Source organism: Lepisosteus oculatus, chromosome 5, assembly GCF_040954835.1.
Source record: "Lepisosteus oculatus isolate fLepOcu1 chromosome 5, fLepOcu1.hap2, whole genome shotgun sequence".
Classification (NCBI taxonomy): domain Eukaryota; kingdom Metazoa; phylum Chordata; class Actinopteri; order Semionotiformes; family Lepisosteidae; genus Lepisosteus; species Lepisosteus oculatus.
In genome coordinates, this window is record NC_090700.1 from 58,949,674 (window position 1) to 58,971,822 (window position 22,149).

General features: G+C 43.6%; 1 protein-coding gene across 8 annotated transcripts in view; it reads left to right on the forward strand.

Moving 5' to 3' along the window:
- The window catches only part of herc1 (HECT and RLD domain containing E3 ubiquitin protein ligase family member 1), a 66,356-nt gene that overhangs the window by 19,026 nt on the left and 25,181 nt on the right, over positions 1 to 22,149 (forward strand). For 3 of the 8 annotated variants that reach the window (XM_069190727.1, XM_069190732.1, XM_069190728.1), the window contains exons 19-45: positions 383 to 556; positions 910 to 1,024; positions 1,426 to 1,546; positions 2,107 to 2,278; positions 2,902 to 3,220; positions 3,572 to 3,692; positions 3,907 to 3,958; positions 4,508 to 4,573; positions 6,530 to 6,801; positions 7,172 to 7,387; positions 7,652 to 7,772; positions 8,000 to 8,237; positions 8,541 to 8,713; positions 9,427 to 9,582; positions 10,317 to 10,423; positions 10,819 to 10,929; positions 11,374 to 11,544; positions 12,499 to 12,738; positions 13,385 to 13,468; positions 14,544 to 15,058; positions 15,701 to 16,479; positions 17,147 to 17,345; positions 17,777 to 17,937; positions 19,061 to 19,177; positions 20,080 to 20,311; positions 21,138 to 21,262; positions 21,819 to 22,039. In XM_069190727.1, the coding sequence (XP_069046828.1) occupies positions 383 to 556; positions 910 to 1,024; positions 1,426 to 1,546; positions 2,107 to 2,278; positions 2,902 to 3,220; positions 3,572 to 3,692; positions 3,907 to 3,958; positions 4,508 to 4,573; positions 6,530 to 6,801; positions 7,172 to 7,387; positions 7,652 to 7,772; positions 8,000 to 8,237; positions 8,541 to 8,713; positions 9,427 to 9,582; positions 10,317 to 10,423; positions 10,819 to 10,929; positions 11,374 to 11,544; positions 12,499 to 12,738; positions 13,385 to 13,468; positions 14,544 to 15,058; positions 15,701 to 16,479; positions 17,147 to 17,345; positions 17,777 to 17,937; positions 19,061 to 19,177; positions 20,080 to 20,311; positions 21,138 to 21,262; positions 21,819 to 22,039 (5,378 nt within the window). The remainder of the gene's footprint in view (positions 1 to 382; positions 557 to 909; positions 1,025 to 1,425; positions 1,547 to 2,106; positions 2,279 to 2,901; positions 3,221 to 3,571; positions 3,693 to 3,906; positions 3,959 to 4,507; positions 4,574 to 6,529; positions 6,802 to 7,171; positions 7,388 to 7,651; positions 7,773 to 7,999; positions 8,238 to 8,540; positions 8,714 to 9,426; positions 9,583 to 10,316; positions 10,424 to 10,818; positions 10,930 to 11,373; positions 11,545 to 12,498; positions 12,739 to 13,384; positions 13,469 to 14,543; positions 15,059 to 15,700; positions 16,480 to 17,146; positions 17,346 to 17,776; positions 17,938 to 19,060; positions 19,178 to 20,079; positions 20,312 to 21,137; positions 21,263 to 21,818; positions 22,040 to 22,149) is intronic. The other 5 variants (XM_069190733.1, XM_069190734.1, XM_069190729.1 and 2 more) reach the window with 4 other exon arrangements.

The window sequence follows — 22,149 nt, forward strand, 5'->3', positions numbered from 1 at the left end:
AGCAGAGCCGTTATGAGAAGATTTTAAATTACAAGGGGACTTGGAAGGGAATTTTAAGAGTCTCGTGTTTGCATTCATTAAAGTGGGACACTTTATTGTTTTAATATAAAAGTTTTGGTTTACACTCTTATCATTGCCACTCGGGAGGTTTGGATCTAGGCATTTGTTCTGAAAATCATTTTGAAGGAATGTATTTTTCGTTCACAGAAAGCAGACAACGCAACGGAAAACATTTCAATTTTAAATTGGGCTGAAATGTACTACTTTTCCAATTTTACATAACTCCCAACTTTTTAAACATCATTTATATTTTAGATCTGATTGTTTTGGGAACGCAGCAGAGTTGTTTTCATGGATTTGTTGGTGCTGTATGTTTGGTCAGATAAATGCATCAGTTCCTTGCTGGAAGTGGCCCTGTCTGGGAATGAAGAGCAGAAACCCTTTGAATGGACCCTCCGCCCTGAATTGGCAGTGCTTGTTGACTTGGCCTTGGGATCTACCAAAGAACCAACCAACAGCCTGTGGATCAATATGCAGGACTATGCAATCAGCAAAGGTAACATTTTAGTGATGTGTGTTAGATTCTGTTAGTTCTGTGTTGTTGAGGTTATTTAGTAAGTGTATTAGTAATCACAGCAAGGTATTCTTAAAGATTGGATTCATTTGTCTTTTCTTTCTGTGTTGGTGCAGTTGTTTGTTCTGTGTCTTAAATTGTACATGTTTATTGTATGGAGAATAAAGAACCTGAATGATGATCTCAAATTCTTAAATTAGTTTGAGTATAAATGTTTTTAAATTATCCATATAAAGGCCATCTTGTGTGGTGTTTTGAATAATCACAGTAATGCCCACAAATATTTTAAATTGGAAATGCCGATTTTATTATATGGCGCATTGATTTTTTTGTAGACTGGGACAACGCAACTCTTAGTAATGAGGCGCTTCTGGATACTGTCTCACGATTTGTTCTGGCTGCTTTACTGAAGCACACTGGGCTGCTGAACCAGGCATGTGGAGAGGGAAGGTAAAGGAATGCAGGAATTCAATGTTTTTAAGATTAACCCAGTGCTGTAAGTGTTATGTTTTGGATACAGACATTTTTGGATACTTGGAAATTGATGTGTGAAAGAAGCAGCTTCTGATGTCTTATGTGTTTTGATATACTGCAGAACTTTTCATGGACTTTTAATTTGAAGCAGTAAAGGTAAAAGGGAGTTTTTGTTTCTTAAAATAACCGGAATATACACTCAGTTAACCCCTTGAAACATCATTGGTCTGGTAATATGAGCATGCTAAAAAAATAGAATGAAAGATAATTTTTATACCCTTCCTTTTAATGTATGTTTTAATGTTTCATATCATAATTACCTGTGTGCATGCTTAACGTTGCAATGTGAATTGAAAGTTTTTTTTTCCATACCAAAGGTATCAACCATGCAAGAACCTGTCGGAAGTTTACCGCAGTGTTTACAAAGTCCGGAACCGCTTACTGGCTTGTAAGAACATGGAGCTCATTCAGACCAGGTCATCCTCCAGGGAAAGGCGGGTATGGTCATGAAGTTGTTAAATTGCTCTGTGTTGAGTGTGGAAACCTTTACGGAAACTAATTAATTGTTTTTTTTTCCCCCCCTCTCTGTTAAACGCTCAGGCAAGTTAGTTAATGAACAGAACTAAATGTGTTTTCCAGCAGCCCTTATTTCTTATACCTCAGAGCAGTACTTTCCCCTGAAGCCAGTTGACCTACCAGTATGGTTTTTGACTGTGGGAGGAAGCCCACGCGAGCACAGGGAGAACATTCAAGCACATTCGGTCACCAATGCCTACCGCTGTGCCACCATGCCACCCTGAAAGGGTTCAAATATACGGTATAGGGAAAATAAGATTACACCTACAGTGATGCATTTAATTAACTGCATAGGCAGTTAAAATGTCGAAGACTCAGTCTTATCTTGTGTAATAGAAGGAACAGACTAGAATAAAAATACAAATCCCACAGCACTTTTTTGGGTTTAGGTAATGAAAAGAGAAGCTCAACTGAGGACAAGCCCAGTGTATTGACTTGTACCCCCCTGTGATTGACACCGACCCCCTGCACTGGCTGTTAAGATTTCAGATAATCACGACTCCCTGGAGATCGACCCCCAGGAGCACGCCTTCACCCGCACTATCGATGAGGAGGCAGAGCTGGAGGAACGGGCGGACCGCGAGCGCGAGGAAGGCCACCAGGAGCAGGATGAGGACGAGGATGAGAGGGAGCATGAGGTCATGACAGCTGGGAGTGAGTAGAGCCGGGCGGCCGGGCGGCAGAGCGTCTGTGCAGCTGGCCTTGCAGAGCGTCTGTGCAGCTGGCCTTGCAGAGCGTCTGTTCTTTTCCTGCTTAGCATACTTCCCTATATTTTATATTAAAACTTAATAGAATCTGTTCGTGGCTGGGAGAATCAGAATCCCAGTTTAAAGAATCTGGAATGTAATTGGTATAGATTGCAGCCCTGGTTGCACGCGCAGCACTAGGACACTGATGTTCTCTTACTGCAGGCTGGAATACAATCTTGAGAGGAGGGATGGAGGTAAAAATGTAGTTTGCTGTTGTTTGGATGAACAGAGAAAATTAAAGATGGGGCACCTGTTACTATTTAAGCTACATTGTTAACTCCTCAAGGAATGCATTCTTAGCCCCAGTAGGATTCTTCACTGTAATTCAAAAATTAAAATTTCAAGCCATGCATGGTTCATGTCACAGTTCTTAACCCCACATTCAGGTGAGAAAGAGTGTCCTTACAGTGTGCTATTTTTTTTTTTCCTTTTCTGTGGCTGTCGTGTTAAATACATTAACTGGAGACATGCTGCTGCTGTGCACTGGCTTTTCTAACCAGCCGTTTGTCTTTGTGTTGCATGTTACAGAAATCTTTCAATGTTTCCTATCAGCCCGAGAAGTTGCCCGCAGCCGGGACAGGGAGCGCTCCAGCAGCAGTGCTGGGGTGGGCAGCGGGTCGGGGACCCGCGGCGAGGAGGTGCCCTCCCAGTCCCAGGAGGACAGGAGGGTCAGCACAGGCCTCCCGGAGGGACAGGACCTCTACACCGCCGCCTGCAATTCTGTCATCCACCGCTGTGCCCTGCTTGTTCTGGGGGCCAGCCCCGTGCTGCACAAGCAGCAGGACGAGGGCGGGCCCATGCAGCAGGCCAGCGGGCCCACCTCCGAGGGCATCGGCTTCATGACCAGGTAAGGTCTTCTTGTCTGGTGCAAGAATCAAGTTATTATTTTTTGCAGTTATGGAATGTACTGTTTTTTTTTCCCTGATTTTGTACTAACTTTTGTTTTGCCTGGGTGTGATTTTAATGATGTATTCGGGTAGAAGATGAGTGTTGAAGTGCATGTTAGTTTATTACATCTATTACATGTATTACTAAAGCTTTCATTATTAATCTACTTGCATGGGTCCCCCAGATCGTAATTTGTCCATTGGCCTTCATTTTGGGGCAGTAAACCAGATTGAAGGTTTAGCTTGCTCAATATTTTCTATATGAAAATGAGAATGAATATAATTTTAGCTCTTTTGTTTTTTTTTTGTAGGAGTGAGAGTCTGACAGCTGAAAGCAGATCTGTTCAGGTCAGTCCAAGCTACAGGCTGATCAAATCAAGAAGCGAATCTGATCTGTCCCAGCCAGAATCTGATGAAGAAGGCTACACTCTGGTGAGTCATTTGGTCATATGAAACGCTGGCGTTATTTTCCATTTCAACTATTTCAATTTCTTTATGCAACTTGCTTGTTACAAGTTCAATTTATGTTACAAGTACGTTAGTGAATCAAAGCACATGATTTAACAGCCCATTTTAGACCAAAATAGAAATATGAAGTAATAGAATGAGCTTAACATTTGGAAAACTAAGTTTCCATCTTTTTTAGAGTGGACGCAGAAATGTTGACTTAGACCTGGCTTCCTCCCACAAGAAGAGGGGTGAGTTTAACTCGCATGTTTATTTCCACAAATATGTTATTACTTTATTGGCAATTCTGTTGCCACACTGTTGTTCTTAATAAAAAGAATTGACATACGTCATCTGGCTTCATGTGAAATTCATATTGTTTGTCTGATTATCAGTTCCTTTACCTTTTCCGTAGAAATCTCTCTCCTAAGACTGAAGTATCATTGCACCCGAGGTTGACCCTAATTGATAGGCAACATTTTTAAATTATTACTAACGCGACTGCATAGATAACTTTCTTAATAAAGTGAGTGAAGACCCTCTATTTATTCTTAGGAATTCTGTGTTTTATTTTTTTTACAACATAAGTGAAGTCTAATTCACGGTATATAGTTTTCAGAACCAAAGCACAATGGAGGAAAAAAAACAGAAAAACTGCTCTCTTTAGGAGTCTGTGTGTCCAAATGCATGATTAAGAATGCTCTGCCTGAATCCTTGTTTTGAATTTCAAAAACAGTATGACTCGATTGCTGTCTGCTGTATGAAATGTCTCCTTTTGTCTTCTGATTCTTGTGTGGTAGTGTATTTACTCCTTTTTGGCCACTTGAGCCCCAGAAACAAGAAGAGCTTCAAGCAAGTACATGATGGCATGTTTAACCTTCTTTTTCCTAAAGCTAGCTTAAAATACTCATTAATGTATTGCAGCTCCAGCACTGTCATTATTTTCAACACAATTACTTCAAGCTCAATAATAAAGTGTGAATGGCTTTTCACATTTATTTTATTGCAGTTAACAATGCTCAATTCCCAATCTTATCCTCTCCAGCCCTCTCCAGGTGTACTAATTAATCAGGACCTTCCTCTGGGCTAGCTGTTATTAGCATTTTTCAAATCTTTGCTGTAAAGAGGATTTTAAAATCATTTGCCAGACTCTGTAACACTGGTCTTCCTTCACCTCTTCGGCCTCTTCAGAAATGAAGATCGCTGCAGCTGTGAATACGGAAACCATAGACCTCATCATCTTGTAACTCAGCCAAGATTTATAATGAACTTCTTAGTCACAACTTTTAGTTTGAAGAGCAGGGAAAGTCTAATGGGCTTTCACACAATGAAAGAAGTATTCATTTCTACACCTAATTTAATGAATTAAAATGGAGTTAAACTTTTCAGCTCCTAAGGAAATTTGTATTACACATCAAGAGTTCATAACTTTTATGACAGTAATACAATACAGCAACAGTACATTGCCATGATACAAAATAACATTTAACAAATTGCTCTGTCAGAACTAAATCCAGTATCATAAGATTAAAAATGCTTTTCAATTTAAATGAAGTAAATGCTCTCTAATACAGGGGATCTAGTACCTTCTTCCGGAGGGCAGGAGAGTATATTGTAAAGGGTGGATGTGAGGGTTCATTTGCAACTGCATGATTAACAAAAAACTAAAATGTTTAGATATGGACTTGGATCTTCAAAAATACTATTTCATGTTTTTGTGGCACGGATGAACAGGTTTACTTTTGAAAGATGTCATACAGTGACAAATAATTAATAATTGCTTACACTTATAGTGCTTTACTGGACACTCCACTCATAGCGCTTTACAGGTAATGGGGATCCCCTCCACCACCACCACCGATGTGCAGCATCCACCAAATGAGAGTAGCTACTGTATATTAAGTTTTAGAGTAGAGTTTATGACTTATTTTCAAACATAATGGCAATGTAGCTGTAATTACAATTGTAGTCCTTTTTCTTGTGACCCAGTTTGTATTCCTTGCATTACTGTGCACTGTTTTGATGTTTGTGTATTCACGTAAGAGAAAAATGTTTTTTTCTCACAAAGCTTTAAGGCAGTTGATCTCTTAGGGGCTGAAACTAGTTATTTCTTGAAATATTCCACAAAAATGTGCCTGGTGAGATTATCTTGGATTATTTTTTGAAACGTTAGCTCTTTTTTAGACATACATCCTAAACTTACAATTTACAACATTCCTTGCGGTTGTCCAGTATTTTATAATACTATGTATAGTTCATTGGGAACTGAGCATTAAAGTAAATCAGGGCTACACAACTTTTGTGATGGACAATTTGAAAACAAAATCAGTAGCTCATTAATCAAAGCTCAAATTCATGTGCATCTATTTTGTTGACATTATTTTAGATTTTTTTCTTTCTCTTTATTTCCTGAATGATTCTTTGCATACTGATGCTACTCTGAAAGCAGTGTTTGCTCTGATACACTGTAATGCTTGTGCAACAGCTGACAACCCAACTGGTTCTTGGCTCCGTAGCCGAATGTGGTCTAGTTATGTGGAATGCTCTTCCTGTAGCTCTAGCCAGCAGCTTTTCCTGTGAAGCACATGTACTCCTAAGCTCTACGTCTGCTTTCTGCTCAGTATTTTGTTTTCTACTTCAGCATTTTTCTGATTTTGTTCTGAGAAAGAAAACATTTTTTGACAGTGAGTGCATTCCGGTGGAGTCAGTTTTAGTTATTGCATGATGTCTTGACTCCCCCCAGCCCCTTAAAGAGAAGACGGAGACAAAAACCGTCCTTCGTTTCGTGGCTATCCAACAAGGCGTCTTTCTTCTTTCCTCAGGACTGCTCCACAGCTCTCCAGACTCCTTGACCGATTCGTGGTTTCGAGCAAAGCACAGCCGCGATCGCATATACAGCCCGCCCTATTCATACGAGGAGTCTGACTTTGACCTGACCAAGTCCCTGGGAGTTCATGCCCTCATCGACAACATTGTGAGCTTTGTGAGTGGAGACGTCGGTAATGCTCCAGCCTTCAAAGAGCCCGAGGAGGGCATGTCCACCAGCCCACAGGCCACCATCATCGCAATGGAGCAGCAGCAGAGCAGAGCTGAGGTGCTTAATTTTAGTCGTGGAAAAACCATTAATAACTGAAGCAAAACAAGCTTTACTTCTTGTGGTTAAGCCATAAGAGAGTGCTGTTTATCCCAATACTCAAGTGTTACATGCTGTAAACATACACAGCCTTACACTTCCATGTGAAGAAGAGTTAACAAGTAAAATAATTAAAAGGAACAGGCTATTAATTAGTACTTTTTAAATTCTTTAATAATCTACTTATTTTCTCATCTGGTATTGAAGCTATAAGAGGAATAATGTTTAAAAACACCATCCTTACGAGCCCCTGTTGCAGGCACGCAGTAAACGATCCCATATGTACAGAAACGTGCCCGTAGTAAACGAGGCTCTGTGCTTGCTGGCGCAGCTTCGCCTGGAGGCCCTGCACCAGATTGTGGTCCTGCTGTCGGGGATGGAGGAGAAAGGCAGCCAGGCAGTGGGAGTAGGGCGACAGGGGCCAGCCTTCCAGTCCTCCTCGCTGCTCACCTCCGTGAGACTGCAGTTCCTAGCTGGCTGCTTCAGCCTGGGAACCGTAGGGACAGGGGGGATCAAGGAGGAGAGTGTCCAGCTCCATCACTACCAGGTAATTTCTACTAACAGGCTTCCTTAAGGGGGTGTCTTGTTTTACAGCTCACACTATCATGTAGAGGATGGGAATATCCTACCTAGATGGTACTTGACCCAAATTAACAAAAACCTGTGTTACAAACCTATTCGTGTGTTTTGCATTTTAATTATATATTATTGTCTGAAGAAGGGACTTTTCTGTGCTCTTCTTGAGGTTTGTGACCGTAGTGCTTCATTAGAGTGAAAATGAAGTACTTTCTTGTTACTGTGGTTAACACAGGATGGTATCAGAGCTGCAAAAAGGAGCATTCAGGTGGACATCCAGACTGCAGTGCACAAGATTTATCAGCAGCTGTCTGCCACTTTGGAGAGAGCCCTACAAGCCAACAAGCACCATATTGGTAAGGAGCTACCTGGGAAACTGGCAAGGTGGAATGATATACATTCCAGGATCTGATCAAATGCAGTCATGCAAACATAAATGTGAAGGGCTTATATACTGCTATTATTTTAATCAAAATGCAATTTGATTGAATCCCCCTTGTGTATGTATTCACAATGCTTTAGCCTTCTAAGCACCTATCCGAAATGTCTGACTGAAAGCACCTTTTTCAATGAATTGTTTCAGAAGCCCAGCAGCGCCTCCTGTTGGTGACGGTGTTTGCACTCAGTGTCCGCTATCAGCCCGTAGATGTATCTCTAGCCATTTCCAGTGGCTTGCTTAATGTGCTGTCCCAGCTGTGTGGCACCGACACCATGCTGGGACAGCCCCTGCAGCTGCTGCAAAAGCCTGGAGTGTCGCAGCTCAGCACAGCTCTCAAAGTAGCCAGCACTAGACTCCTGCAGATCCTTGCCATTACCACAGGGTGAGTACTCCACATGGGGTAAATCTGAGGCCATACCCAATGCATGTTATATAAAAGCATATAAAGTACTTTTATGCCCAACAGTTCCAAGCATTTTTGCTCATTAAAATTTCTCTACGTTTTTTGAAAGCATGCCACATGAGTGGGAGACTCAGAAATAAAAACTTGAAGTAGCAAGTTCAAGATGCTCCCCAAATAAGTGAAAGAGAAATTATTTTTGTTCAGTTCAGTTGTAGATCCATGTGGTTTGGTATAGTTGCTGTCCATTCGTCCAGCTTGTATGATGTGTTCTCCTCCATCCAGGACCTATGCTGATAAGCTCAGTCCCAAGGTGGTGCAGTCTCTCCTGGATCTCCTATGTAGCCAGCTGAAGAACTTGCTCTCCCAGGCTGGGGTGAGTCTACTGCCACCTTTCAGGGAGGAGGAAGAGAACAAATCGGAGGAAAGTGTCGACCCGGAGAAGAAAGACTTTCGAGGTAGTGTCTGCACACCTGCATCTCTTTACATAGGTGGATTGTGGCTTTCTGTGGTACAAAACTAAGGATACAGCAGCTATGAATTGCTTTTGTTTACATTTTAGGGGTAATTTGTTTATTCATTCTTTAAAGAACTGTTCTGTTGCAGCATTTGAAAAGGTATATAAATATGCAATCCATCTGCTAACAGTAGGATTGTGAATGGGGAAGACCGTTTTTGTCCAAGAGGTTCAGACATTGACTCGATCAGATGAGCTCAGGATTCTAGAGGAAGATCTGAATATCCTAATATGGTATATTAGCAAGTCTGGTTTAACATTCAAGTCATTGTATGATCAGAATGTTTAAAAATTGAATCGTTTGTGATTTTACATCCAGAAAGTTTTTGGTTAGAGGGTTTTTTGCCATTGCCAGTATTTCAGATGTGATCTCCCTTCATATCTTCATAACTTCGGCGGATCAACTCTTTAACAAAAGACCTAAAGATTTAGTGTAAGAAGAAAAATGTGAATGTTTACACATACATTTGGTTAAACACATAAGTAATGTTAGAACAAACAAACCAATTTCCCAGACTACTATAATGAAAATAGTAACCATTTGTTATGGAGAAAAAATAAGTAATTGCTGGTTGTAATATGATGTAGTTTAGGCCATTCACTCCCTGTGTTCTATGTATTTGGGGCGATTAATTATTTTGCGTTCACCCCCAGCTCTTCTGCGTGCACAACATACAGCAGAGCTGCACCTTGGAGACTTTCTGGTGTTTCTCCGTCGTGTCGTGTCATCCAAAGCAATACAGTCGAAAATGGCCTCCCCAAAGTGGACAGAGGTGCTACTGAACATTGCTGCTCAGAAATGCTGTTCAGGTGAGACAGCCTTTCAAGAAATTTAATGACAGCATAACATTGCCTTTTAGGATTTTAATTTTTATTAGATTTGGGATGTGCATTTCTGTATATGGAGGTTTAATAAGAATATAAACAGTTTGCAAGAAGTTCTGTACCGTGGACCTATTTCCAAAGTACCTTTCGGTTTGCCTGTTATAAGGCGTAACTAACTCTCCTTGATACATTTCTAAACACTATTGGTTCTTGCTCCCTTGCAAATTTATTTGACCGTTTTTCTTGCAATATAATTGGCAAAAGTTCTGTGCTGGGCTGAGTCATGTCCAGTAGTTTGTTTAGAGACACCGGAAACCATTAGCAGGACGTTCTAAACTATCCCCATATCTGATTATTCTTTTGTTGATCAAATCATTTAACATTCATCATGTAAGACATGACACAACCAGTTTCCTGATGACTCAGGCAAACAGCCTGGAGAGATTTTTAAAATTTCAGTTTTTGAGTGCCTTGTTAAAAGTCACAGGAATTGACACTGAAACACTGTAGGTAAAGGTTTCACAACGCAAGACGTTTAAGCATAATGCATAGACCTTTACCCGATACATGTGTTGTTTTCCCTTCTTATGGTCCCACTTTTTAAGAAGGCTCTCATTGTCACCAAAAACATTTCTTCCAGGGCTAATTGGGAATATCATGACTAAAAAATGTTGTTTAATGCACAAAACGTTATCCTCCAAATGTTTGTTCTTAATCAGGTGTCCCCCTGGTTGGGAACCTGAGAACCAGACTCCTCGCTCTTCATGTGTTAGAAGCAGTGTTGCCAGCTTGTGAGGCCAGTGTTGAAGACGATCAGATGACCCAGGTTGGTGGTTTATTTCAAACGTCTTTCTTGAAATGATAACTGCAGTGTCCCCATTATCAAATGTGTTTAACCATTTCCCATATTCTATGCATCAAATAGTATTCAGTAATTTCATGAAGAAATTAATGTATCCTGACATTCTACTGCATATCACATTCCCAGGTTCTATCTACAGGCTTGTGAGTTAAGTTGTGGTTAAGCTATTTCATTATTAAAGCCAATTATTTGAAAAAATGTTCAGCAAGGTTGCAGCTTCTCCTTTAGTAGCCCAGGAAATGCAGATGTTTAACGTTGAAATACTAAGTAATTGATATTAAAACCTTATTAAATCATCAAATATGAGTTTGAAGCAGATCCGGAGGCCGCATTCTGATGAGCAGGTTTTTACCTTCCAGGTAGTCGAGCGCTTGTTCTCACTGCTGTCTGACTGCATGTGGGAGGCGCCCATCGCTGAAGCCAAGCACACCATTCAAGTCAAGGAGAAGGAGCAGGAGTTAAAACTGCAGGTATCTGCTGCTTCGCGAAGGGACTGGCTTTGTTTAATCACTGCCGTTTCTCTTTCATGGCTGAATAATGATGGGGTCGATATGTTGGAATGTATGTTACACCGTACACCACTTACTTGCCATCTTTGGGGGGGAAAAAAGGTTTTACGTACCTGTCAGGTTCTTGTGCTATCTTGTGCCAAAGAGATGTTATTGTCCTATCTCAGATTAAGTATACCATGGTAATTTAAGTACACCAGTTTACTATGGTAAATGCAGCGTGCAGTGCATATGTCGTATGGAAATCATAATGAAGTGTAAAGAGACATGGCCAAGCATGATACAAGCATTGAGAAAAATAGAAAGCGCAGTGAATGCTTGGTGTATGCGCAGTAAATAATGTGCAGATCTACAGTGGTGCTTTCTAGAGCTGGTGTTGTATCCGTTCGTTCCCGTGCTCCTCAGGGTGAGGCGGAGGAGGAGGATGAGAACCTGCCCATCCAGGAGGTGTCCTTTGACCCCGAGAAAGCGCAGTGCTGCGTGGTGGAGAACGGCCAAGGCCTGACTCATGGCAGTGGAGGGAAAGGCTATGGGCTGGCCTCCACGGGAATCACATCTGGCTGCTACCAGTGGAAGGTAAGACTGACTGTATAGAGGGCAAGTCTGGACAGTTAACTCTAAAGCAGCTGATTGACAGAGACGTTTATAATACGGATGAACTCGGCACAAATGACGGGGTTCTGGTTTCTTAGATCATTGGCTTCGAAATAAATATGTAAGCCAGCCCCTCCACCCTTTGATTAAAAAATGTTATCTACGTTTCTCTGGCCTCTTTGAACTGTCCAGAAATAGGACATTTCAATTACTCTGTTGTTTCCAGTTTACAGATACTTGAAATCAGAAGGTTATTTTGAAGGTTTTGTCAAGTCTGTAGTGCACTGACTTGTGCTGAATTAGAGTTCTATCTGGCGAGCTGTAAATCATGTTTTTTTTTCCCAGAACTCAATTATTAAAATGGCATTTGATTGTCAGACTTTGTGTCTGCCATTAATGTTGTTCTTTACATTCACCAGAAAGAAAAAAAATACTTGTCTGTATTGACAGCTGTATTTATTGACAATTAGGATGGTTAGCCTCATCTACCCTGAGACATTGATCCTGATTGTCTGCCACAGTGATGTAGCTTAACAGGCATAAAAAGCCAATGTGAGTTCTTTTAGGTACCTTGATTTTGAAGTGCAGTCATCTGTTAGACAAGGACCACATAGCTGTTTGGCACGGTGTGCTTCCAGGGTAGAGCAATCAAGAATAGACCTGTAAGCCAAGGTTTCCCAAGATGCACTTAATTTCTGCCAAACTTAACTTGTGGCATTGAGCAAGGGGATTTTAGGATTTCATTAGGTTTCATTAACAATTAGTGCAGTTTGTGTTTAAGATAATGTAGTCGCCAAAATGTAATATTTAAAAAAACCCAAGTTAAATTAAATTCTCATTGCAAGCAAGCGCAGCCCCCCTACCTTAAGAATTCTTTGTGCTTAAAATGAGTCAGTGTTTGACTTGATGTCTTAAATTGTCATCTCCCTTTTGTAGTTCTACATTGTTAAAGAGAACCGGGGTAACGAAGGGACTTGTGTCGGGGTGTCTCGCTGGCCGGTTCATGATTTCAATCATCGCACCACCTCAGACATGTGGCTGTACAGAGCGTACAGTGGGAACTTGTATCACAACGGGGAGCAGACTCTGACACTGTCCAGCTTCACACAGGGTGACTATGTCACCTGTGTGTTAGATATGGAGGCACGGACCATCTCTTTTGGGAAGAATGGGGAGGTAAGGAACGGTGCAGTTTACTTTATTATTTACTTGCAGGTGAGAAAATATTGATGGCTTATAAAACTTGAATTATCTTGTCAGTTTTTTTAATTCAGAATTAAACCCATGTCTTAAACACTTCAAGCTTTCTTGTTTGGATGGTTTTACAATATTGCAGTATTTTTCAAAAGTTATTTTTCTGTTCTACACATTTTTTTACTGACCTAGTAGGGTTCTTTACATTTTAAAGGAAGACTATAAAAGGTATGTATATGAGCCTAAACGTGGGAGGACTGCTTGAGCATTTGTGGAAATTTCACTTTGAAAACTAGCAGCCAGTGATCTAAAAAATGTATTTGAGAACATTTCTTACACATACGTTTTCCACTTAGGTTAACTTCATTCTGCTTATATTTCACATCTGATGGAGTTTAGATTTTGGTAACGCGAGTGGTTAAATCATTTTATTTTGTTCAAGTGTGACAACAAAAATCGAAGCTTCTGTGCAGCACAGCAACTGAGTAGAAATTTCGAATGGGAAAGACATTGATTCTTGTAGAATTAAGGATGACCTGAATGATTTTCTACAATATTAAGTGTGTTTTATGAATTGTAGCTGTTGTTAATGTTTGTTGTTGTTGAAAGCCTTTACACTTTACTGCAGGAGCCCAAACTAGCCTTTGAAGATGTGGATGCTACTGAACTGTACCCTTGTGTGATGTTTTACAGCAGTAACCCTGGTGAAAAGGTAAGTTATCTGAAAAAGTCAACTTTGAGCTTTCAACCTGGAACTGATTGACTTTAGAGGTGTTAGTGGGGCCAGCAGGGGGCGCTCACCCTGCAGTCTGTGTGGGTCCTAATGCCCCAGTATAGTGACGGGGACTCTATACTGTAAAAAGGCGCCGTCCTTCGGATGAGATGTAAAACAAGGTCCTGACTCTCTGTGGTCAATAAAAATTCCAGGGTGTTTCTCGAAAAAAGTAGGGGTGTTACACCGGCGTCCTGGCCAAATTTCCCATTGGCCCTTACCAATCGTGGCCTCCTAATAATCCCCATCTCTGAACTGGCTTCATCACTCTGTTCTCCTCCCCACTGAGAGCTGATGTGTGATGAGTGTACTGGTGCACTTTGGCTGCTGTTGCATCATCCAGGTGGGGCTGCACACTGGTGGTGGTGGAGGAGGGGATCCCCATTACCTGTAAAGCGCTTTGAGTGGAGTGTCCACAAAAAACCCATAGTGGCCTGCAAATGTGTGCTTTCAGTGTAGATTAATCGGGTTTATTTAAGAGTACATCCTGCCACCTTGTGGCTGCTTATATAAACATAGCTAGGTGGATGCTGCACAGTGGGGGTGGTAGAGGGGAGTCCCCATTACCTGTAAAGCACTTTAAGTGGAGTGTCCAGAAAAGCACTATATCAGTGTAAGCGATTATTATACACTTCCGCAGAACTGTGAAACCATTTTTTTTCTCAAACCTGCTGCTGTGTTAATTGGATCATTCGCAAAGTCTTTTGATCGCAAATAGATATTTTTCTTTTTCATGCCTGTTCAATTCGGACCAACGGTTTCCTCCTACGTTTGCACTGCTAGAGCCCTTTAGAAGGCTGTCGTACCAAATCAAAGCATTTTTTCATGTATCCCATGTCTGAGAAGATGGCAGGTTTACAGCCTGAAGCCTGCTGAGGTCTAGACGTAAGCAAAAAAAGCCATCAGGATGAACAGTCTCGTCCGGTTTTCTTCTGCACCTGCACTAACCTGATGCCTAGTAACACCGTGACATGAGGAAGTTAGAGCTGTGCTGCGTGTCGGGTTCTTTTGTCAGGTGAAGATCTGTGACATGCAGATGCGAGGCACTCCGAGGGACCTGCTGCCCGGGGACCCCATCTGCAGCCCCGTGGCCACAGTCCTGGCCGAGGCCACCACCCAGCTGATCCGCATCCTGCACCGCACCGACCTCTGGACCCACTGCATCAACGGGAACATGATGGAGCGGCTGCGCGGGATCAAGGCCTGCTGCAGGGAGGGCGGCCAGCGGCTGAGGAAGAGCCGCTCGGTGCAGAGCCGCGAGGAGCGCGAGGCCAGGGAGGAGCTCCGGGAGGAGGACAAGGGCCGGCCCGGCCGGCACGGCCTGGCCGAGCTGTCCGAGGCCCAGCTCAAGGCGCTGTGCACCGAGGTGTGGCCGGTCCTGGCCGTCATCGGGGGGGCGGACGCCGGCCTGCGCGTGGGAGGGAGATGTGTCCACAAGCAGACGGGCCGCCACGCCACTCTCCTGGGGGTGGTGAAAGAGGGGAGCACGTCTGCCAAAGTGCAGTGGGACGAGGCCGAGATCACAATCAGGTATGGGCTTTGATGAGCTCGGAGGGATTTTGTCGTGAGCATCTGGCTTTAATGGTTTTTACTTAAGCTAGCAGTAATGTGGCTTTTCCTTTAGTTAATCACTAAAGCCATTTTCCTTGCTGTATCAAATCAGCTTGTCTGCATAAGAACTTTGCCCTTGTATTCCTTATTTATACATTTCTTGAATTCTTGAGTATGTTGACATAATCTTAAGAAGTACCTCTGATAATTTCCTTACCTCTTTTGAAGGTAAAAGGCAATAACTGTGCTGTGCAAAACATTTAGACTTTAGTCTGTTTGATCAGCTTATAGGTGTCATTTATGTTATAGTGTTTACTTGTAGAATTAATGAATGTCAGTCTGCTCTCATTTTGCCATTGCTGCCCAGTTTTGTTTTTCTTGCTTGAAGGATTGTAGAGCTAGGACTGCTGTGACTGTGTGCCTCTCTCTTAAAACGCGTTTTAACTACACCTGTCTTTACTCCTCCTTCATTTACTGCGTGGCAGCGCACTTTTTTAAAGTGTTTCTTCTCATTCAGCCATTTTTTTTAAAGATCTCTTCCATGATGCACTGTCTTCTGTATCTATCCTCCTGTCTTTCCCTCACTTCTTGTTTCCTATGTCGCTCTGATCTTTATTAAAGCTTCCCAACTTTTTGGTCGCCTAGTGACACTCCCCTGTACAACCTGGAGCCCTGTGAGCCGCTGCCCTTCGACGTCTCCAGATTCAGGGGCCTGACCGCCTCTCTGCTCCTAGACCTCACGTATCTCACTGGCATCCACGAGGACTCGGGGAAGCTTAGCACCAGGCGCCACGAAAAGAAGCACAGGCACGAGTCTGAGGAGAAGGGGGATCCGGAGCAGAAAACGGAGGGGGAGCACCCGAAGGAAGCCACTGACCTGCGGATCTCTCACAGCCTCGATGAGGTCAAAGCTCACGCCGCCAGCTGCAAGTCGGAAAATGAAATCGCCTCCTTCTCCTTAGACCCCCAGACGGGGCTAGACCCTCAGCACCATCAGGCGGAAGGAAAGAGGAAGCTCCACGAGCACGGGCTGAGGACCCACGACCTGGTGCAGTCCGAGATCCGAGCCGTCCAGCTCTCCTACCTCTACCTGGGAGCCATGAAGTCGCTCAGTGCTCTGCTGAGCTGCAGCAAGTACGCCGAGCTCTTGCTCATCCCTAAGGTGCTGACGGAGAACGGCCACAACTCGGACTGCGCGGGCTCCCCGGTCTTCCAGGAGGAGGTGGAGATGAGGGCTGCCCTGCAGTTCCTGATGCGCCACATGGTCAAGCGCGCAGTCATGAGGTCACCCATCAAACGTGCCCTTGGACTAGCCGACCTGGAAAGGGCTCAGGCGATGATCTATAAGCTAGTGGTGAATGGACTACTGGAAGACCAGTTTGGTGGCAAGGTCAAACCTGGTAAGTATAGCTACATATGTATATGACTACTCCTACAATTTAGCCAGTTCCATTAACTTTTAGTTGGGGTATAATTAAGCATTTGTTTTCACCAGTTCATTACTGTGTTCGGATTGCCTGTTGCTGTGTCTGCTTTAATAGTTACTGCCATAATGCACACAGCCAACTCAACCAGAGAATGGCTTAAAAAAGGAAGATCAATGTCCTGGAATGGCCCAGTCAGAGCCCGGACTTCGATCCTAGAGAAAATCTGTGGACTGGCCTAAAGAGGGCTGTGCACAGGAGATCCCCTCACAATTTGACTGAGCTTCTTTGCAGAAGAGTGGGATAAAATTGCAAAGGTTGATAGAGACCTATCCAAACAGACTTACTGCTGTAACTGAAGAAATAGGTGCTTCCATGAAGTATTAGTTACAGGCTGTGCACACTTATGCAACCAAGGCATTGGAAGTTTTTTATTTTAAATTCTTCTTCCTAAAAATGTTCCTTTTTTTTCCACTTAAATGTTGTTGGTTACAAGATTGTATTAAAGGTGAAAAAAGGTCCGACGTGATTTGTCTTGATTTCAGCCTTTACGACAAAAAAAAAGCTGCAACCGCGTGAACAAACTCGCCAGCTCTTGGATCAGCTTCAGTTTATTTCTTTGGGTGTTTGCTCTCCTTTGCAGACGTAGATCCAGAGTCGGAGGAGACCGATGGTGTTCAGCAGGCCCAGACCCCAGTGACTACCAGCCCCTCAGCCTCCAGCACCACGTCCTTCATGAGCAGCTCCCTGGAGGACACCACCACCGCCACCACTCCGGTCACCGACACCGAGACCGTGCCGGCCTCCGAGTCCCCAGGGGTCATGCCCCTCAGCCTGCTCAGGTGCGCCCATCGCCCGGCGGTGCCGGTCAGCAACGTCGCTGCCCGCTTCATTTCTTTCTTTTGCCAGATCAGAGTTTCCCGTTTCTTTCACGTTTCAGGCATCCACGTGCCATTTATCTTTTGTGTTTTGTTGATTTTCTTCCTCTTGTTTTAGTTTTATTCTAGAAAACCTAACCAAAGGAAAAATTATGGTATATATATTTTATTGATTGTAACAGTCTGTATATATATTTTTTTGTTCTTGGGTTGATTTTTGGTATTTGATTATAAAATGTAGCTTCAAATATAATAGCTTTTAAGTTTTTTTGATTAGTCTGTGTGTGGTACTCTACGTGACTGTGGGGTTTTGTATTTTTATTAACGAGCAAGCCACCAGACGTTCAGACATTCATTGTGTAATGTCCCCTTCGTGTTCCTAATTGCTCGAGCAGGCAAATGTTCTCCAGTTACCCAACCACCACGGTGCTGCCCACGCGTCGCGCACAGACCCCACCTGTCTCCTCTCTTCCAACATCCCCTTCAGACGAAGTGGGAAGGCGACAGAGTTTGACCTCGCCCGACTCCCAGCCCACCAGAGCAGCCAACCGCACCGGTACCAGCTGGTTCCCAATTTCCTCCACACCCCGGTCCGGCTGTCTGAATGGGAGAATGAGGAGTAGAGCAGTAGAGGAGTTTATTGCCATATGTACACGTGTATTGTTATTCGAACTGTTATTCGCGCTAATCTCTCTTTACAATCACAGTACAGCAGATAACACCACACAATGTAGGCGGTACTTTACAAACAGAATAAATAATAAGAGAACAATAAATGTGTTGTGGAGAAAAACAAAACATGGCAGACCATGCAAAAAGTGCATAGTGCAGATATGCATTGACTCATAACATTGCTGTTAGCTGTTCAGGATGTGTACTGCAGTAGGGTAGACTGCTTTTTCACATCTCTGTTTCAGAAGAAAGCTCAAATGATTAGGCCATAATTTAGCCTGTGTTTATTTTGGGTCCTGTCAGATTTGAAATGACCAACATGGGGGTTTGCACTGCTGCCTCGTAGAGCTGGTGACCTGGGTTCATTTCCTGGGGTGCCCTCGGCTTGCAGATTGTATGCTGTCCCCGTTTTTGGGTGCGCCCCCTCCTGATGCCCCGGTTTCCTCCCACAGTCGAAAGACATACTCAAAGGTTACTTAGCATTTGAGAAAAGTGGCTTGTGTGTGAGTGTCTGTGTGCCCCGAGATGGACCGGAGTCCTTGTTACCGTTGCTAGCTGGGATAGGCTTCAGCTCCCCCTATTTTTGATAAAGAGGTTAGAAAATGGATGGATAGATATGAAATGCCTTTCTTTAGTATATTGAATACGGCCATATGTATACGTATATATAGCCATATACGTATAATGAATGCATTTCACATTTCAAATGTCATCAGCTAATATAAAATAACTGTCTTTTAACGCTTGTATATAGTTACAGTCTATTACGGCTTGAATTACGTATTACCTTTTTACGAATTTGTCTTTAACTATTCTCCATGCGTACGTTATTTGTGCCAGGGCTAAAGAGCTGCTAGGGAGTGTTTTTGATTCTTGTGTGAGTCACACAGGCACTTGCTTGTTCGGCTTTGTAGGTAGTCCGCTTGTAAATGCTCTGTGGAGTGATTAACAGCGCCTGCTGTGTGGGTTAGTGTTCCCGATGCCCTTAACGGTGTGTTGTTCCGCAGCCTTGTCAGACCCCAGCAGCAGGCTCTCGACCTCCCCCCCGCCTCCTGCCATTGCTGTCCCTCTCCTGGAAATGGGCTTCTCCCTTCGGCAGATAACAAAGGCCATGGAAGCCACAGGTAAGGAAGGAGGTTCTGGGATGTTTTCCCCGGATTGCCTGCTACAGTTCCCAAAACGTGTGGGGGTGTGTGACAAAAACACTATCTGGAATTTATTTCGGTCAACCAGGATGATCATGCCTGATTGAATTGAAAGCCCTGCATATAGTAACTGCTATATTTCCTTCTTGCAGATATTTACATGATACTAAGCTGTAATTAGATACACAGCCCAGTCTTGAATGTTAACATGAATGTCAGTAGACCCTCTGTCTTCTGTGTAAATTGTCATTGTATGCATTAATAATTTTGCATCTACATCTGTATTGCTAATCAGTACCGGATTACAAACAGCCACATCTCCAGAAATGGAAAGTCCTTGCATCTGATGACTGGAAAGTGTTAATGGTTGAGTTGCATTTCCACAGATGCCTATTAGTGCCATGGAGAGAAAAAAAATATTTCTTGTGTTTAAGTTAGATAAAAGTGCATTTAAACAAGATTCTTAATGTGTTTTAAACAAAATATTTATTGCAATAATATTGCAAGAGTAATGCATTGATGAAGAGAGTCCTGTTGCTGGCGCTGCGTTAGAAACACCATCTTGTTTTCAATGGACTGTTATCTCGTTTGAACACACCTATTTTTTTTTCCACTACTAGGCTTCCGTACATGTCTCCTCAATGGATGGATTTTGCTTTTGCTCCTACTGTATATAGTATGCTTTCCACCACTAAAATAAGATAAGGTTTCAAAATTTACGGTGAGTGTAATGCAGTAGAAAAATCGGTCACAGTTAATTACATAAGAGCAGCAGCATGCTTTCGATTTGGGTTGCCACTCGGGATCGGATCAGACTGATTTGCGTAGAAAGCGGTTTCTACGTTGGAATGAGCTCTGGCATCTTTGGCTGTGTGGCTCAGGTGCCCGGGGAGAGGCTGATGCCCAGAACATCACGGTCCTGGCCATGTGGATGATCGAGCACCCTGGCACTGAGGATGAAGAGGAGCCGCAGTCTGCAGGGGCTACTGAATCCTGTCCAGGGGCCACAGCTTCTGCTGGAGGCGGGAAGTCCAGAGACGCCAACTACCTGCAGTCGCCAGGGGAGATCCCTGCTGCAGACGCCACTGAGATGGAGGAAGGCTTCAGTGAAGGGTACCTTCTGGTTACCTTCATACCTGCTTGTGTTTTTATCTATAATAATAAGAATTCCTTACACTTATATAGCACTTGTCTGGACACCCTGCTCAAAGCGCTTTTACAAGTGATGGGGACACCCTTCCACCACCACCAGTGTGCAGCCCCACCTGGATGATGCGACGGCACCCATAGTGCGCCAGAACGCTCACCACACACCAGCTAGCAGTGGGGAGGAGAACAGAGTAATGAAGCCAATTCATAGATGGGGATTATTAGGAGGCTAGGATTGGTAAGGGCCAATGGGAAATTTGGCCAGAACACCAGGGTAACACCCCTACGAATATATATATCCTCAAACATTTCAATTGTAATGTTCTTAAAAGGATGCTTAATCTGACGACTGTTGTGGAGCTCTATTTTGACCTCTACGTTTTAAATAGATGCTAAGACGTAGAAAATCATATTGTGGTTTATTGGAAGCAGATTTACGTGCTTTGGACTTCTTCATTAACTTCCACGCAGGGGCAATAAACAGTGTTGTTTTTACCAATAAAAGGGGCATCTCTATATCCCCTTGTCTTTGAGATGTGTTCATATTCACTGATAAAGTGTGTATGGGATATAAATGTTCTCTGTTAAAGAAAAGGGAAGCCTTTGTGCTCTCAATTGATGTAAAAAATGAGCCATTAAACGGAACGTGAAGGTGATTCTTGATGGCGTTTCTTACCACTAATTTAATAGTAGATCAGGATGCTCCCAGGCGCTGCAGCAGGCTGCGCGTTGACATGGGAACAGGAGGCTGTCCGTCTCTCAGGAGTGTCTCTTTGTCCCTGCGTTGCAGCCCCGAGGGCCTGGACCACGGGGAGAGCGCGTCTGCGTCCAGCGGCCCTGCGCTGAGGGGCCGATCGGCGGCCACCAGGAAACACCGCTTCGATCTGGCCGCACGAACGCTGCTGGCGCGGGCGGGTGAGCGGCGATTCCGTCCGTTTCCACGCGGTGCCGTGTGCCACCACAGTTCGCAGAGGCGTTTGTCTAGCAGCGAGCAGAGGTGGTGGGACATGTGTTTTATTTATTTTATTATTCTTTCATTGCCATGTTTCATTACCTGGCGGACAGCCTGTTCTACTAAATTTCCAGTTTCTTCTGTTTTAAACCGCTCTTGTTTTGCCGTTATCACTGGGGTTTCGTGGGGGTGTTTTTCTGCCATTCTGCAAGTCATGCCTCAAGCATTTGAAATTTGAAATATGCTTTGTCAGTTTTCTCACTGAGTCCTCTGAATGACCTCAAAATGTCCTTTTCTACTTACTGCATTAAGTAATACCTGGAAGAAATTTAAACTGAGTCTTGACAGACAGTGGTCTGTCGCATGTGACCTCCATCAGTTAAACTCAAACTCTTAACCAGGTGAAGATTAACCAACTGGGACTTTTTCTTCAAACATTCTGAATCAGGCGAACCCCCCACCAGCACCATCACCCTTAGGTGGTAGGTGACTCGTTTTTGTTGTTTTTTTACCTTACAGCCGGGCTGTATCGCTCCGTGCAGGCCCACAGGAACCAGAGTCGCCGAGAGGGCGCCCCAGTGCAGCAGGACCCCGGGGCGCTGTACGACTTCAACCTGGACGAAGAGCTGGAGATCGACCTGGACGACGAGGCCATGGAGGCCATGTTCGGCCAGGATCTGGCCAGCGACACTGACATTCTGGGAATGTGGATCCCGGAGGTACTGGACTGGCCAACATGGGTGTGTGTGACTGCAGCTGGGGCTGCTTTCGTTTCTTCTGCGCTCTGCACCGCCCTACGCTTCTGTCCAGGGACTAGAAACTGCTTCTTTGCTTTGTACCTTTTCTACAC